The sequence below is a fragment of the Prionailurus bengalensis genome, chromosome D4 (genome assembly GCF_016509475.1).
Source record: "Prionailurus bengalensis isolate Pbe53 chromosome D4, Fcat_Pben_1.1_paternal_pri, whole genome shotgun sequence".
Lineage (NCBI taxonomy): Eukaryota > Metazoa > Chordata > Mammalia > Carnivora > Felidae > Prionailurus > Prionailurus bengalensis.
The window spans coordinates 46,137,026-46,154,745 of record NC_057359.1 but is presented as its reverse complement, the minus strand read 5'-3'; the positions used below and the strand labels follow the sequence as shown (position 1 = coordinate 46,154,745).

General features: G+C 41.9%; 1 protein-coding gene across 2 annotated transcripts in view; it reads left to right on the top strand.

The window, feature by feature from the left end:
- Positions 1 to 13,837, top strand: part of LOC122475137 (cyclin-dependent kinase inhibitor 2A-like) — a 31,430-nt gene extending 17,593 nt beyond the window's left edge. Inside the window, exons 1-3 of one of the 2 annotated variants that reach the window (XM_043566849.1) lie at positions 7,251 to 7,617; positions 11,151 to 11,457; positions 13,626 to 13,837. In XM_043566849.1, the coding sequence (XP_043422784.1) occupies positions 7,492 to 7,617; positions 11,151 to 11,457; positions 13,626 to 13,639 (447 nt within the window). In that variant the 5' untranslated portion in view covers positions 7,251 to 7,491 and the 3' untranslated portion in view covers positions 13,640 to 13,837. Of the gene's footprint in view, positions 1 to 7,250; positions 7,618 to 11,150; positions 11,458 to 13,625 lie in introns of those variants that run through there. The other variant, XM_043566850.1, reaches the window with a different exon arrangement.
- Positions 13,838 to 17,720: the final 3,883 nt, after the last annotated feature.

The following is a 17,720-nucleotide window of genomic DNA, read 5'->3' as shown; positions in this document are numbered from 1 at the left end:
CAGCATAGCTTCCTCTGATAAGCTATTTCCTAAGAAACTCTCCTTAATTATGGGATCCTCTCCACACCCTGAAACATCTTTTCCCTGGTAACACAGGTCTGGGATGTCAGTTATCAGAATTCATTTTCCTTCTCCTATACTATTAATACAGACTCCCCTCAAGAGCCCATCCCATTTCAAAATCACCTCCCTCCTTCAGAGAAGCAAGCATGTTGACTAGGACTCTCTCTTGACTAGGACCTTTCTTTTTTTGGACCCACAGCTTAAAGCCAAGCAGCTGACATACAGTCTGTATTCAGTTACTCTTTGTCAAAGATATGAATGATGGTTTTCAGAAAGGTAACTCTTATTTGCCTAATAAAGTTATTATGTTTAATTAATTAGAATGGCTAAAGTATGCACATAGTACAAAATTCAAACATTACAAGTTGCAGAACATGAAAAAGAAAGTCTCATGTCCATCACAGTTCCTCATTTCCTCTCCCAACAGTTAACAGACTTTTCTATATCTTTCCAGAGATATTCTATGTATATTTTATTTTTAACCTCAAAGTATATTTTGAACAATTGTTTAATAACAGTGCTAATATTGAATATGGTAAAGATATATATGCTTTTAAAAATAGCTTTTATGTGTATCTCACTTGATATCATAACCTCATGAAGTATAACAAATAGAGCAAGATAGATCTCATTTTAAAGATATGGACATTGAGCTAAAAATAGTCTCAGAGGAGTTCATAGTCAAACAGCAGTTCACTAGATACATCAGGACTGTCATTCGGTTCCATTTCAGAGCGATTTCTCCAACGCCTTTTATTTTCCCAAGAAAATGTTTTCATATGATACGTTTGCACACAATTCATATCATATCTTGCCAATCCTGCAGTGCCTTGTTAGAATCAGAACCTAATTTCAGAATACTACCTTCTTAATTATCTTTCTATTTCCTTCTGCTGATGTGTTAAATTAATAGTCACATCTAGAATTACTATTCTTTGATTTGTAGGTTTACTGGGGTAGTACCATTGCAAGACTTTCTTTAATTTAAATAAAATAGTCAGATGCTCCTGCAATGTCATGGTCTCTTATTCTAGCTGGGTTCTCCAGGCTGATGAAATGCTTCTCTAAGTCCTACTCAGCCCATCCCATTCTCCTAGTAACAGATATTCTAAATCTTAACCACTCTCACTTCCTTTTTTTAAATATAAATTTTTATTTAAATTCCAGTTAACATAGAGTGTTTTATTAGTTTCAGATGTACAATTTAGTGATTCATCACTTACATACAAGTGCCCTCCTTAATCCCCATCACCTATTTATCCCATCCTCCACCCAGGTCTCCTCTGGTTTTGTTCTCTATAGTTAAGAGTCTGTTTCTTGGTTTTTCTCTTTCTTTTTTCCCCCCATGATCATTTGTTTTGTTTCTTAAATTCTACACATGAGTGAGATAACAATGGTATTTGTATTTCTCCGATTGACTTATTCTGCTTAGAATAATACTCTTAGTTCCATCCACATTGTTGCAAATGGCAAGATTTTATTCCTTTTGATGGCTGAGTAATATTCCATTATATATATTCCAGTATAAATTCCGTTATATGTGTGTGTGTGTGTGTGTGTGTGTGGTGTGTTGTGTGTGTGGTGTGTGTGTGTACAACACCACACCACACACACCACGCCACACACACACACACACACACACACACACACACACACACCACATCTTTATCCATTCATCAGTCGATGGACATTTGGACTCTTTCCATAATTGGCTATAGTAGATAATACTGTTATAAACATCAGGGTGCATGTATCCCTTCGAATTAGTATTTTTTCTATTCTTTGGGTAAACACCTAGTAGTACAATTGCTGGATCATAGAGTAGTTCTATTTTTAACTTTTTGAGGAACCTCCATACTGTTCTCCAGAGTGGCTCCACCAGTTTGCATTCCCACCAGCAGTGTAAGAGGGCTTCCCTTTCTCTGCATCCTCATCAACACCTGTTGTTTCTTAATTTTAGCCATTCTGACAGGTGTGAGTTGATATCTCATTGTAGTTTGGATTTGTAGTTCCTTGATGATGATTGATGTTGAGCATCCTTTCATGTGTCTGTTGGCCATCTGTATATCTTCTTTGGAAAAAAATGTCCATTCATGTGTTCTGTGCATTTTAAGTGAATTATTTGGTTTTGAGGTGTTGAGTTTTGTAAGTTCTTTATATATTTTGGATACTAAGCCTTTATCAGATATGGCATTCACTCTCACTTCCTAATCCACCATCTTATCCTCACTGCAAACAAGCCAGCCACTTTGTTCATGAAAGGAAGTGCTTCAACTTCCTCCCTGCCTTAACCTTTTCTTCTTTCTCAAATCTAGCTGTGCCTCCTGCGTCCAAATTTATGACTGCTCTCTGTGCCTTGTATTCCATTTCTTCCTGACTTTTTAAGGACCTCTGGTTCTCAGAAATACCTTATCTTGCCTGGGTCCTCGACTTCCCTTTTTCTCTTCTAGCCGTCCTTCTCTTCACCTGGCACCTTTCCTTGTGTGTGCTCAAGCCTCCCAGCCCTGCCTCCCTTCACCCTACATTGCTGTGAACTGTGACCACTAAGCTGGGAAAGAATAATCACTCCGGGTTTTCCAGCTGACAGTCTGAGCAGCCCTTCTCGGCCTCCTCTGAAGGCTCTTCTTCAGGGAGTTTATTTCTCCAGCTTCTCACCATACATCCCAGTGAATTATTTTCAGTGGTCTTGAACTTCTATGCCTTTTCACACGCTCTCACCTTTGCTTGGAACATCTTGCTCCTCCTTTTACGTCTTTAAGCTCTTGCACCATTCTCCAAAGCCAGGGTCAGCTTTCAGCATCCGTGCAGCCTGGGCCTGAGCCACCAGAAGTTTCGTTCCTTTTTCACTTTCCTGTGTCATCTTCTGCTTCCTTTTGCTTCCACACACATTACATGTAATGCCACATTTAATATCTACAGCAGCTCTTTGAGGCATCTGTATCTCACTTATACAGATGAGAAAACAGACCCAGATGCATTAAGTAACTTTTTTCAAAGTTATAGGAGCATTAAATGAAAAGTACAGGTTTGAACCCAGGCAGTCCTACTCTAGAACCATTATGTTTAACCCCCCCCCCACCACCTCCATGCTCCACCATTAGCCTCTTAAGTTTGTCAAATGAATGAACAAGTCTTTTTCTTTTTGGTTTTTTTTTTTACATTCATTCATTTTTGAGAGACAGAGAGAGACAGAGCATGAGTTGGGGAGGGGCAGAGAGAGGGAGACACAGAATTTGAAGCAGGCTTCAGGCTCTAAGCTGTCAGCACAGAGCCTGATGCGGGGCTCGAACCCATGAACCTGTGAGATCATGACCAGAGCCAAAGTCGGACACTTAACAGACTGAGCCACCCAGGCACCCCATGAGTCTTTTTCTTAAAAAATGGGTCAAAATTAAACAAGTTTAAATTTCATAGCGTAGATTTTCAAAACTGCCAAGGCAACACAGACCTAAATAAGGCCATGATATTCTCAAGGAAGAAGAAAAGTAAGTTTGGGAATGATAATAACAATATGTAACAGCACCTGCATGGCTCAGTGGGTTAAATGTCTGATTCATGATTTCGGCTCAGGTCATGATCTCACTGTTGGTGAGTTCAAGCCCCACATGGGGCTCTTCACTCTCAGCATGGAGCCTGCTTGGGATTCTCTCTCTCCCTCTCTCTCTCTCTGCCCCTCTTCTGCTCCCTCACTCTCAAAATAAATAAACTTTAAAAAAAGATAATAATAATATGTAATAAGTTTAGGATTAAAAAAGCTCTTTGGTGTGTATCATCTCATTTTATCAACTTATGAAATATATTACAATTCCATTTTACACGTGGGCTGAGGCTGGAATAACCAGCACCAGGTTATATTTTATGTCTTCTGAAGTACTGGCCTTCAGGTATTTACTGATATGGAAGAGTAAATTGAAAGTATGTAGGCTCTTTAAAAGAAAAACTAGGAGAGTTTTACACTATTATTAACTACTTACTTATGCAAGATTTCTAATGGAGTAGGGGATCAATTTCTAGAACAAAAGGGCCACACCCAGGGATGCCATAATCTTTTGGGAGCTCCACTGCAAGTGTCAGAGTTAGGATATACCTGTCTAAAAAAAAGTCAACCTCTGTGTCTGTATACAATTCATCAGTGGATGTTTTAATATGTTTCCTTTACCCATTTCCTTAAACAACAGTCCAGTATATTGCATAAGAGTTTAATGAGTTCTTTTTAAAACTTTTTTTAATGTTCATTTAGTTTTGAGAGAGAGAGAGAGAGAGAGAGAGACATAGCTCGGGTGGGGGAGGGCCAGAGAGAGAGGGAGATACAGAATCTGAAACAGGCTCCAGGCTCTGAGCTGTCAGCACAGAACCCGATGTGGGGCTTGAACTTAAGAATGGCGAGATCATGACCTGAGCCAAAGTTAGACACTTAACCAACTGAGGCACCCAGGAGTCCTTTAATGAGTTTGATGTAGGAATCCATAGGTGAGTTTCAGAAGAATTTCTGAATTCCCTGAAAGTTATATTCAGAAATACATGTGCAAATGAACTCACTAGTTTATATTTTTAAGTTTATTTATTTATTTTGAGACACACAGAGAGAGCATGAGTGGGGTAGGGAGCAGAGAGAGAGGGAGAATTTTAAGTAGGCTCCACAGAGTCAGCCCAGAACCCAATGTGGGGCTAGAACTCACAAGACTGTAAGATCATGACCTGAGCCAACATCAAGAATCAGACGCTTAAGTGACTGAGCCACCCAGTCACCCCATGAACACACTAGTTTAAAAAAGTATTGCATACTTTATTTTATTTTATTTTATTTTATACCTTTTATTTATTTTTGAGAGAGAGAGCAAGTAGGGAAAAGGCAGAGAGAGAGGGGGACACAGAATCCAAAGCAGGCTCCACGCTCTGAGCTGTCAGCACAGAGCCCGATGCGGGGCTCGAAGCCACAAACCGTGAGATCATGACCTGAGCTGAAGTCAGACGCTTAACCGACTGAGCCACCCAGGCGCTCCGCATACTTTATTTTTTGAGGAGAGGGTCTATAGCCTTCAACATATTCTCAAAGGCCTACTTCCCCTGTGCCAAGAATAAGAAGCATTTTTTTTTTTTTTTTGGTGATGGAAGCTAATTTTGATACTGGTGTAACAGCCAGATACATTATAAGGGAAATCTGTTCCTCATTTCCATTACCACGACTACTATTTTTCCCCTTCCTTATCATACAATACCTTAAGTCACATTAAAAGAATTTTATGTCCTTTTTGTTTTGTTTTTTAGAACTTTATGTTCTTAGCCACAGTTTGAATTTTCCACACCAATATTGCCGAGATAATTGATAGGTGCCTAGAAGAAAATATAGAAAGCACAGTAATGCATTTTTATAACAGATTTTAACATTCCATAAGTGTTTTAACTGGCATCATTTTATTTTTTTAAGTAATCTCTAAGCCCAATGTGGGACTCGAACTCATGACCCAGAGATCAATACTCACATACTCTACTATCTGAACCAGCCAGATGCTCCTTAATTGGCATTCATATTTTGCCTGAGCTAACAGAAACTGAAAGTATTCTGGGAGCTTCAGGAAAAGTCACCTACGGATTGAAACATAAGTAGAACTGGATTCAAGTAGAGCTGGATTATCTATTAGGGATATCAAGCATGTGCTTTAAGGCATCAGCAAAGCCTGAGCAATCTTTTAAAAATAATATATATTGCAAAATATATTAGCCACAGGAAAAAGTAACAACCACAGGTAAAATTAGAACCTCACTGGATTTTCTTTTGCTTGCTATATTCTCAGTTGTTTAACTGTTTATTAAATTTGTGGGTGGTGGAGGGTATCTATTATCTTTTCAGTGAGTAAGGTCTGCTTGGCCTTCCCTTTTATATAATATTGATAATTCTATCCAAAGCATTTTATTCTCTGTGCCTCACAACAAGATTGTAAAAGAATCCTCAAAATGGAAAATTTAAGAGCTAAGGTATTATTAGCTTAAGATGTGCTGCACTGTTCTAAATGCTTATATGTTCAGCAACTCATTTAAAACTCACAACAGCCTTATGAAGTAGGGACTACTCTTAGCCTCCAATTTATAACTAGGATAATTGTAAGGTGTTTTGTTTTTTTTGTTTTTTTTGTTTTTTTTCTAGTAGGAAGGAGGGGCGGGGGCGGGAGAGGAGCGGCCCCAGGACATTGCGGGACCCTGGTCTCTGAATCACTAAGCAACTCTGCTTCTAGAGCTCTGAGCACTTTTTAAGGTCTAGGAGTAATTATTTATTTAGAACAGAGTCTAGCAGCCCAATGACTCCCTTGCCAGTTTCCTATCTGCTTGTTGGCAGAAATCTCCATCATCCCTATTAAATAGACCTCATCTTCTCGGAACCAACCCTTATTCAAGGCACTAGTCCCGGGCATTGCACAAGTCTTGGAAAAAAGGGTTTGCTGTCGACATCCATTTTACACGTGTGTATGTAGTGAGGACAGGCTGCTGGCCGGGCGGCCGACTCTCCGAAATGAATGTTTGAGCTAGGATTTCTGGCATAATGGGCCCAGCACGCAAAAACCACGTGTTGAGTGGTGAAGGGGTTAGAGTCATCTAAAACTAGGAAGCCTCCGGCAGCCTGGGGAGGGGGCCGCATACAGTTAAACCTGGTCCGACTAGGCTAGGGTCATGATCTCACAGTTCGTGGGTTCGAGCCTCCTTCGGATTCTGTGTCTCCCTCTTTCTCTGCCCCTCCCCCCCTCAAAAATAAACCAACATTTTTTTAAACTTAAAAAAAATTAAAGTAGGTAAGCCACGCAGTGCTACCAGGGATACCAATGCTGGGCAGGGCTCTTACTGCCAGAAGAGTTAGATGTTTCTTCTGATTAAAAGAGGAAGCAGTACTTTGCCTAAGACATCAAACACTCTGGTTCGAACTTGGCAGTTAGGAATCCTGTGCGGCTTTCAAATGCGAGGTGGTAGTACAGGGAGGAAGGGAAACAGGGGAGAAGTACCGCTTTAATCGCGTGAACTCGCTCGGAGACCGCGTGCCTCCGCTGGGGGCGGGGGGAGTGCAGCACCGAGAGGAGGGCGGGCGGGGGACGCGGGGGGGGGGTAGCAGGGGAGGAGCCCCGGGGTCCCTCCCCGCCAGGGCCGCGTCCCGCTCCTAGCGCCCGTCCCCCCCGGCCAGCCGCAGACCCGTTGACAGCGGAGGCCCCGCGCGGGGCGACTCCACCGGGTGTCACATTCGCAGCGAGTTCAGGGCAGACGGCGCTCCCCTGGAGAGAGACTCCTGCAGGAGGAGGGGAAGGGCAGAGTCTGGGGGCCGCTTCCGCCGGCCGGGGAGGAGAGAGGAGGGGCGGGCTGATCACGAGAGGCCGGGGCGGGCCGCTGGCGACCGACAGCCCCAGAAGAAGGGAGGGAACGGGGCAGCGAGCGCTGGAGAGCAGCATGGAGCCCTTGGCCGACAGGCTCGCGACCGCGGCTGCACGGGGTCGGGCCGAAGAGGTGCGGGCGCTGCTCGCGGCGGGGGCGCAGCCCAATGCGCCGAACCGCCTGGGTCGGAGCCCGATTCAGGTGGGTGAGCCGGCCTGCCAGCCGCGGGAGAAGGGGGTGGCGGGCGCCTTTGGAGCACAAGGTTTGCAAGAGAGTTGGTACCGGTGAGCGTTGCGATTCGCGGGTAAGGGGAGACTTCCTGGTGAGTTCTCTGGTGGAGTTTGGAGCGGGAGCCCACCCCTCGTCCAAGTCCTGGGGGCTTAGGAAGCCGCGGGAGGAATGAGGAGACCTTTGGGGTGCAGATCTGTATAATGTGGTGAAGATCGGGGCAGGAGGAGCCTATTTGTGTTAATATAGTCCGAGGTATGTTCTTTATCAGATATACAGTTACGAACGCTTGGGGGTAAAAGCAAGATTTTAAAGAAATGTAAGGTTTGTTGGGCCCACTTAGCTCGGAATTCACAGGCACCTGAAGGGAGCTGACCATCTTCCTTGCTGGGGGGGGGGGGGGGGGTTGCAGTGGAAACCTTCTGCTGTTTTTGTTGAATAAATATCAACTGAAATTATTCAGAAGCAACTATATATTGTGTTTATTTTTTTAACCGAATAAAGAAAATATATGCTTGTTGTAAGAATTTAGAAAATACAGACATATATGAAGAAAAACGTTAGTGTGACCTTGCCTGAAATGTTGTCAATTTAGTTACTCTTTTGCGGGTATCTCCTATTTTGTTATTTTTAACTTTATTTGTTATAGATTAACTTATTTGGGACAGAGTTTTAAATTCCTCATTGTTCAACAAGGTTGTTTCTCCCCTTCTCCAGTTTGGGGGTGGGGGTGGGGTTGGGGGGAAGAGGTATTTGTCGTTTTTCTTTGCCTTCACTAACTTCCTAAATCCAGGCTAAAACAAAAAGAAACAAAACAAAAAAACGATTTCTTCCTGGCAGTCACCACCCTAGTTTTATTTCCAGTGTCGACAGTGATTTCTAATTCTGAAAAATAAATGTATATGAAAGAAAGGTTCGCACAAACTCCAGCAAAACGAGACAAAGGAAAGTAACTTGTACTTGCAATTTCACAGATTTCATGAGTCCATCTTCCTTTCTTGAAACTATGCTACGTCGAACAAATTTTACACATTTTAAAATACAGATATAAAAATAGGGGCGCCTGGGAGGCTCAGTCGGCTCAGGTCGACTCGGTCGGCTCGATTTTGGCTCAGGTCATAATCTTAGAGCTCTTGAGTTGAGCCCTGCATCCGGAGCCTGGACCCTACTTCCAATTCTGTGTCTCCCTCTCTCTCTGCCCCTACCCCGTGCTCTCTCTCTCTCTCTCAAAAATAAATAACATTAAAAATCTTTTAATAAAAATAAAATAAAATACAGATATGAAAGTAAAACCAAAATGCCTTAAAACTTGAGATTATTTGGGATTTGTAGTGTGGAGAGATTTTGAGAGTAGAGAGGTTTTGTGACAGTAGAAGAAAAGCATGAATCCTTTAAAAATAAGGCATGCATGATTCCTAATTTGATATCTCGAAAATTTTATCTGAAGACTGAATTGGCCTTGAAGTTCTGAAATATGTTAGAAGAGACTCCATTTGTTTAAATACAAAAAGAAAAAAATAGATAGTTTTAGCAATTTTTTAAATAGGGAGGCTAAAAACATAGAGAAAAGGGGGCATGATTTTGGTTTAGAACCCTAACCAAACTTGTGTTTAATATAAAACTATTTAGTTTATAGAAAATTTTAACTACTTCATTGAACTCCATGTCTTATCAAATGGATTTAACACTCTACAAATATTCATTTAATTGATTCTTTTTCTTTTTGCTTTGGATTGCTATTTAGATTTAAATATTTAAATGTTAGGTTTCCTTCCATACTTTAACATGATGAAAACACTTAAAAGCAATTAAATGATGAAGCACTTCATTGGATAAACAGAACATTTCATCTGTTATATTTTCACTTGCATCATATACAGACATGGAGGTTGATGTCTTCTAAGAACAGGTTTTAGACATGTGTTTCCTAGCTCTGGCACTTGCACGAGAGCTCCCAAAAGATTCTGGCATACTTGGGTGTGGCCCCCTTGTTCTGGTAGTTGACCCTTTAATCTATTAGAAGTCTTGTGTAAATAAGCAGTTAACAGTGTGAGAGCTTTTCCAGTTTTTCTTCTAAAAACAGTGCATTGTTCTAAAGCACTGCAAGGGTTTTGTTTTTTTTTTCTTTTCGTAGCTGTAATTTGATTCACTTACATATTCTCTCTTTTTCCAAATCAGTTTCACTTTCTCTAGGACAAGAATCAACCACCACAGTAGAACTTATTATGGTTCCTTGGTCTAGAGAAATTAAATAATTCATGTTTAATACACAATGTAACTAAAAATAAGTAATTCCTCCTAAGTCACTGTTGTCTAACTAATATAATCAAATAATGGTTACCCTAAAAAATAACTATCTATCACTGCCATCCATCATGCAACACTCAAATTATAAGGTTGCTGTGATTGTGGATACTATTTAAAAATTCCTCTTTGGTGATGACTTTGTTTCAAAGATGATTTATGAAGCAAATGACGGGAGCACCTCCTATTTAATGAACTCTCAGAGTGTAAACTTGGAAAGTTGCTTAGTTTCCTATTTCTGCTGTAACAAATTGCCACAAACTTAGTGGCTGAAACTAACATAAATTTATTATCTTCTAGTTCTGGATATCTAAATGGATATCTAGACATCTAGATATCTAAAATGGATCCATAGGGCTGCATTCCTTTTGGAAGTTCCAGGGGAGAGTCTGTTTCCTTGCCTTTTGCAACTTCTAATGACCATCAACATTCCTTGGCTCATGGCCCCTGCATCTTTTCTCTGACCTCCATTCTTAGATCTTTTCCCTGTGACCTTCTTTAAAGGAAACTTATGATTACCTTGGGCCCACCCTGACAATCCAGGTTAATCTCCCTCAAAATTCTTAACTTAATCACATCTGAAGTCTCTTGCCATGTCAGGTAATATATTCACAGCTTTCAAGTGGACATCTTTGAGAGGCATTATTTAGCTTATCACAGGAAGGAATTTGGGGGCTGGTTAGGCAAGCCTCATTTTATACTTAAAGAAAGTGAATTTCAATATTCTGGGAGGCTTAAGTATAGATTAAAAGTTTTATAAGAATTAAAGGTTAGTTGTTTTCATTTTAGCTTTTTAACGATTATCTGTACTTGGATATACAGCAGAAAACCATATAAAATCTCTGGGCCTTATATAACTGTACCAAAATGAGGGGGGAAATACAAGAGATCAGGCTGTTGTTAAGCCAGTTTTGTCCCTCACCATTTTGCTGTTGTCGGTGCATCTGGCAGTGTTGTGTGTGTGGCTGGAAACGCACTGAAGTTTGGAGAATATAATGGAATTCAATGTGTACCGAAAGATGGAATGAGTATACTGGAGAACTAGCTAAGAGAGTTGGTAACTGAATGCAAATGGAGAGTAACTAGACACCAGTTGCTTGTGCCGGAGTCTGCGCGGGGAGGAGGCTTCACAAAGAGTTTCTCTAAATGAATCTTGCCCCTTCCACCTGTCACCGCCCTGACCACTCTGCTCTCTCCGACAGGTCATGATGATGGGCAGCGCCCGCGTGGCCGAGCTGCTGCTGCTCCACGGCGCGGACCCCAACTGCGCGGATCCCGCCACCCTCACCCGACCTGTGCACGACGCCGCCCGGGAGGGGTTCCTGGACACGCTGGTGGTGCTGCACCGAGCCGGGGCGCGGCTGGATGTGCGCGATGCCTGGGGCCGGCTGCCCGTGGACCTGGCTGAGGAGCGGGGCCACCGCGACATAGTCCGGTACCTTCGCGCAGCCACGGGGGGCACCGGCAGTGGTAGCCACACCGGTACAGACGGTGCAGAAGGTGTCGCAGGTGAGGTGGAAGATTTGAGTTGGACCCCGAAGAGCTTCAGCATTCCACTGCACTCCTTTTTCAGAAAAGAAAGCTGGCGCCGGGAGAGCAGGATCTTGGGTCCCTTGTCAGCTGTCACACTGCCATCCTGTATAACAACCCCAAGTGTCCATTCTCGCTGCCTGGCCAGGGCTATGGACAGGCAATAGCCTAGAAGGATTTCTGCACTTTAAAACCCATCCCATAAACCGTGCCCCGATCCTCCGCCCCAAATACTCACCCTCCCCACAGCTCAAGGACTTGACTAAGGAGCATTGATGACTCAGGATGCTAGAGGTCTAGTAGCCCCAGTTCCTCCAAACTAGCTGGCAACCGCATCCATTCAACTGCTCTGTGTCCACATTAGCATGGGTAGCTGGACCAGCCCTGCTATTTCTACAACCATGTGCATGTGGCATCATCTGACAGAAATCTATCACTCCCAGCTCTATTGCAAAACTCAACTAAATCTGACCCTCAGCTCTGTGCGGTGTTGTTTTCCAGAGCTGTCCAAGGGAGAGAGACCTCTCCAACCCTGGCAGTCTGCATATGGGGATTTGATGCACTCTGAGAAACAGAGACCCTCTCTTAAGCTTTTCTTTCTCAAGCCTTTTTTTCTTTGCGAGAGAGATCACTGAGAGGGAGATGGCTATACGGTCCACCTTGCCTTCTCCTACAACCACAAGCCTTCTCTCGTGGCCCTGTTTCTCCACCTCCACTCCAGCCTGCCTGAAGCACCAATTTTCCTGATTTTTTTTCCTGAAGGGAGAACCATTATATATACATGACATTAACACGATTATTTAAGGTAAACCATGACTTTGAAGATACTGAGATCTACTCTATTTTGGCTCAGAATTGGGGCACTAGACCCTCTGGGCCTTAGGGGGACCTAGGAGGACAGAGAGGAGAGGCTCCCTCTGGGTCCTAGACCGGTGATTCAGCGAGTGACGTGCCTTTGACAAGAAGCAAGAAGATCTCTTTTAGCCTGCCCCCCCTCTCCTCCCATTGAAGCTTGTATCCGGACACACCGTAGGACGAGGGACCAATCATAGGGCTGCTGAGTGGCCCTGAAGAAAAGGATTAGGTGATTGAATCGAGTCACAGACAAATACATATTGTAACCCTTTATAAGCAAAACTAAGATTTGACCAAGCACACAAGTCCCTCCCTCTCTCCCTGCCTCCCTTCTCTTTATCCTACTACACGACCTCCATTTTAGATGGGGCACAAAAATGAATGAGACGAAACAGGAGACTTGCCCTCATAGAGCTTATATTCTGGGAAACAGACTTTAAACAATATATTTTCAGAGTTAGTTTGTGAAACCAATTTAGTTGTAAATAGGGAGACAGGATTAGAGTGCTCAGAGAGCCTGATGAGAAGAGATTAGCCACTGGAGGCAGAGACACATTCAAGTCGCAAAGACTGTGGCAGGAATGAATGTGGCGGGTTAGGAGGACACAAGGCGGGCACTGGAGCGCGCACACAAGGAGATCAGGGAGGAGGGCAAAGGCCAGATAATATACCAGCTTGTACGTCAAAGAAAGGATGTTGGGTCGAAACGTGGATTTTGAGAAACTTTAGGATGCCATTAATGGGTTTGGGAGAGGAAGCCTAGGGAGAAAGATGACAGGGCTGGAACTGAAGTTTCTAGATTGCCCAGCCGCTCCTAAGCCTCAGACGCCCTCTGCTTACCCGTGTTCGCCGAATAGCCTGCAGACGTGCCAAGAGCGAGGCGGTATTTTCACGTCCTGCGCTAGGCGCTGTGCGCGGCACGTCCACAGCACGCGTTATATACCGGGATTTTCCTGTTGCAAGCCTGCGAGGCGGAGTGACCGCGCGCTCTCTGCCCTCGCCTGGCGGGCCCGGAGGTGCCGGCGAGCCCGAGCAGCCAGCCGCGCAGTGGACGCGATGCGATATCAGAGAGGCTGAGGAGTGCACCTGCTGGCAGGGTCTAGCCTTGGTGGACAGACCCTGTGCCGAGGGTTGGTGGATAGTGAGAGGAGGTGTACATGCCAGGGAAGCCGTTTGAGAATCTTGTCCATAAATGTCTGAATACTAGGTGGGAGATTACGAGAGAGGAGGGATCGGTCGCGCATTCTTGACTTCTGGTTTCTAATGTCTTTTTCTCTTTCTACCGCCTGCAGACAGCCGGACTTAAAGAATCATTGAGATCTGAAGACCCCTCAATATGGTTTTGATCTTCCGTCACCCAAGAGAAATAACCCCATCCCACCCAACTCTTCCCTGCTTTCTTAGTTGCCATATATCAAATAGCGCTTTTTAAATCTGCCTTCCCCTTCCCCTAAATTTACATTTGTATTTCCATTTATACATTGTTATAAAAGCTAAAAAGCAACACTGTTTCTGCCTTTTTATTATTGGGTTAGAGTTTTCTGGAGCAAGTTCTTAGGCCCTGAAAACACATCTATGTGGGCACTTCCTCTTTCCAGCCTGGCACCTCAAAGGGCACTGTTGTTTTTACAGACCCTTGTGAACTAAAGATACCAAACTTAAACGGGTTACATGGCCTTTCCTGTGTCCAGCAGCCATTAAGTGGCAGTGCCAAAGCTCACTTTTTAAAAAGTGTTCTTTTGTTTACTCATTTATTCAGTCAACATTTACTGAGTACATATTACGGCATCTTGCCATGGGTATGGGAAATGGAGACAGACAGATATCAATTAATGAACCCACAAACGCATGACTAGAAATTTTTATGCCGATTTTATTGACTAGAAGGTAGTATTGTTTCCAAAAGATAAATGTACACTGCAGTAAGAGTATATAGCATGGATTGTAAGACATCTGAATTTCAGATGATAAAATGTCAAGAGCTGGGTCTTAAGATCAATGAAATGGGATAACAAAGTGATGAACAGAAACTCCAGGGAGACCTCAGATTGACAGACTCACGGCTGGCCTTTCCCTACTCACCTGGCTGCAGGAGTTGAGCCCCTCAAGGTTTGGGGCATTTTGCCCAAATCTTCAAAGCAAGCATGTGACTGAGCCAGCAAAGTGTGGTCTACAACCACAGAGCCTGGTTCTGCAGTCTGCTGGGGGCCTGACTGAGCTGCCCCCAACCATGCCCAGCGCAGCTTCCTGAAACCCTCCCACAGTGGTTCCAGAGGGCTGTGAAGTAGCTACTGACCAACACTCAAACCAAAAGCAGCTCCAGCTTCTCTGCCATGGCAGGAGGAGGAATGTGGCTTCAACTTCAGCAGAGGCCAGGAGGCCATGCTGCCTCCTCTGCAGTAGAGGTATCATACCTTCATTACTTTTCTTTTTGAGGTGCAATTCATATAAAATTAATAATTTTATGTATATTTTAATGTTTATTTGAGAGAAAGAAAAAGAGCATGCACTGAGGAGAGAAGGGAGAGAAGCAGAGAGAGAGAGAGAGAGAGAGAGAGAGAGAGAGAGAGAGAGAGGATCCCAAACAGGCTCCATACTGAGTGTGGGGCTCCACATGGGCCTGGATCCCACCACCTCCAGATCAGGACCTGAGCTGACATCAAGAGTTGGATGCTCAACTGACCGAGCCACCAAGGTGCCCCAAAATTAACAAATTTAAACTGTACAATTTGGTGTCATTTAGTCAACTCACAATGTTGTGCAGCCATCACCATTTATCTAGTTCAGAAACGTTTCCATCACCTCCAAAGGAAACCCTGTATATATTAGGCATACTCATTAAATACTCCCTGTCCCCAGGCCCTGACAACCACTAATCTCCTTTTGTCTATGGATTTACCTATTTTGCACATTTCATGTAAGTGGAAGCATACAATACGTTGCCTTTTGTGCCTGGTTTCTTTCATTTAGCGTAAGTGTTTGCAGTTCATGCATGTTGTAGCACATACCAGTACTTCATTCCTTTTTATAGCTGAATAGTATCCCACTGCTTATGCCATCTCATAATAAATGTTTGGGTTGTTTCCACCTTTTAGCTATAGCAAACAGTGCTATATTCACATACAAGTATTTGTTCAAATACTTGTTTTCAATTATTTTGGGTATATACCTAGGAGTGGAATTGTTGGATCATATAATTCTATGTTTGACTTTTTGAGGAACTGACAAACTGTTTCCACAGTAGCTGCACCATTAAACATTCCCACAACAATATACAAGGGTTCCAATATCTCCATACCCTCAATAACACTTGTTATTTTGGGATTTTTTAGAAGCCATCTAGTGGGTATGAAGTGGTATCTAATTATAGAATTCATTTGCATTTCCTTAATGACTACAGATGTTGAGCATTTTTTGTTTTTATTGGCGATTTCTATATTTTCTTAGGAGAAATGTCTATTCAAGTCCTTTGCCCATTTTTAAATTGAGTTTTTAAATTTTTGTTAAGTTCTAGGAATTCTTTGTATATTATGGATACTAGACCTTTATCAAATATATCACTTATATTTTCTCTCATTGTGTGCTGACACTTTGTGTCTTTTGATGCACAAAAGACTTTAATTTTGATTAAATGTAATCAATCTTGTTTTTCTTTTGTTGTGCTTTTAGTGCCATGTCTAGGAATCCATGGACAAATCCAAGGTCATAAAGATTTACCTCTATGTTTTCTTCTATGACTTTTACAGCTTTATATCTTGCATCTAGGTCTTTGATCCATTTTTGGTTTTTGTTTGTTTTGTTTTCTTGGAGTCTTTTTTTTTTTTTTTTGCATATAATATAAGGTAGGGCTCTAACTTCATTTTTTCGTGTGGGTATCCAATTGTCCCAGCATCATTTGTTAAAGCAGCTGTTCTTTGCTAATTGAATGATCTGGGATCTGTGTCAAAAATCAATTGACTATACAGATATTAGTTTATTTCTAGACTCTCAATTCTATTCCATTGAGATATATGTCTATCTTTATGTCAATTCTACACTATTTTGATTACTGTAACTTTGTGGTTACTATGTTTTGAAATTGGGAAATGTGAGTACTCTTTTTTTCTTTTTCAAAATAATTTTAATCTGTTTTAAGCTTGTGTCTGGGGTCCCTCGCAATTCCATATACATTTATGGATCAGCTTTTCCATTTCTACCAAAAAAAAAAAAAAGGCCACTGGGATTTTCATGGGGACTGCATTGTATATGTAGGTCATTTTGGGTCCTACTGCCACCCTGAGAATATTAAGTCTTCTAATTCATAAACAAAGGATGTCTTTCCATTAATTTAGTCTTTAATTATAGCATTTTAAAAAAATTTCCAGTGCACAAGTATTGCATGTATTCAGTTAAATTTAGTCCTATTTTATTATTTTTGAATCTACAGAAAACTGAATTGTTTTCTTAATTTTTTTGGTCATTACTAGTGTATAGAAATACAAGTGATTTTGCTGTATTAGTCTTTTATTGAAGCTTCACTAAATTTATTAGCCCTAATAAAAGTAAATTAAAAATCTCCAGGATTTCCTATATGTGAGATTATATCATCTGCAAAGAGGAAGTTTTACTTGTTTCTTTCCAATTTGGATGCCTCATTCCTTCTTTTTTTTTTTTTTTTCTGTGCCTAATCGTTCAGGTTAAACTTTTCAGCACAATGTTGCTTATACCATTTTGAATAGAAGAAGCAGAAGCTGGCATTCTTTTCTTGTGCCTGATATCAGCAGGAAATCTTTTGGTCTTTCACCATTGATTATGATTATGATGTTAGTGGTAATTTTTTCACAAGTGCCATTAATCAGATTGAAGAAGTTCTGTTCATTCCTACTTTGTTGAATGTTTTATCATGAAAAAGTGTTGGATTTTGTCAAATTCTTTTTCTGCATCAACAGATTGTATGTTTTCCTTGATTCTATTAATATGATATATTACACTGATCCATTTTTGTATGTGGAACCCCTTGCATTCCTGAGATAAATGTCACTTGATCATGGTGGTTTGCAAGGATTTTCTTGAGGATTTTTTTTTTCATCTTTGACTTAATTTCTTGTATTGCCTGGTTTAGAATTAATTTCTGATTGCCTGGTTTTGGCATCAGGATAACGTTGGCCCCATGGAATGAGTTAGGAAGTGTTCACCATTCTAAGAAGAGAGAAGGACTGGTGTTAATTTTTCTTTAAACATTTGATACAATGCACTAGTGAAGCCATCTGCTCCTGGGCTTTTGTCAGGTTTTTGACTACTGATTCAATTTATTTACTTGTTATAAGTCTATTTACATTTTCTTTTTTTCCCTTGAGTCAGTTTTGGTAGGTTATGTGTTTCCAGGGAATTTGTCTATTTTACTTAGG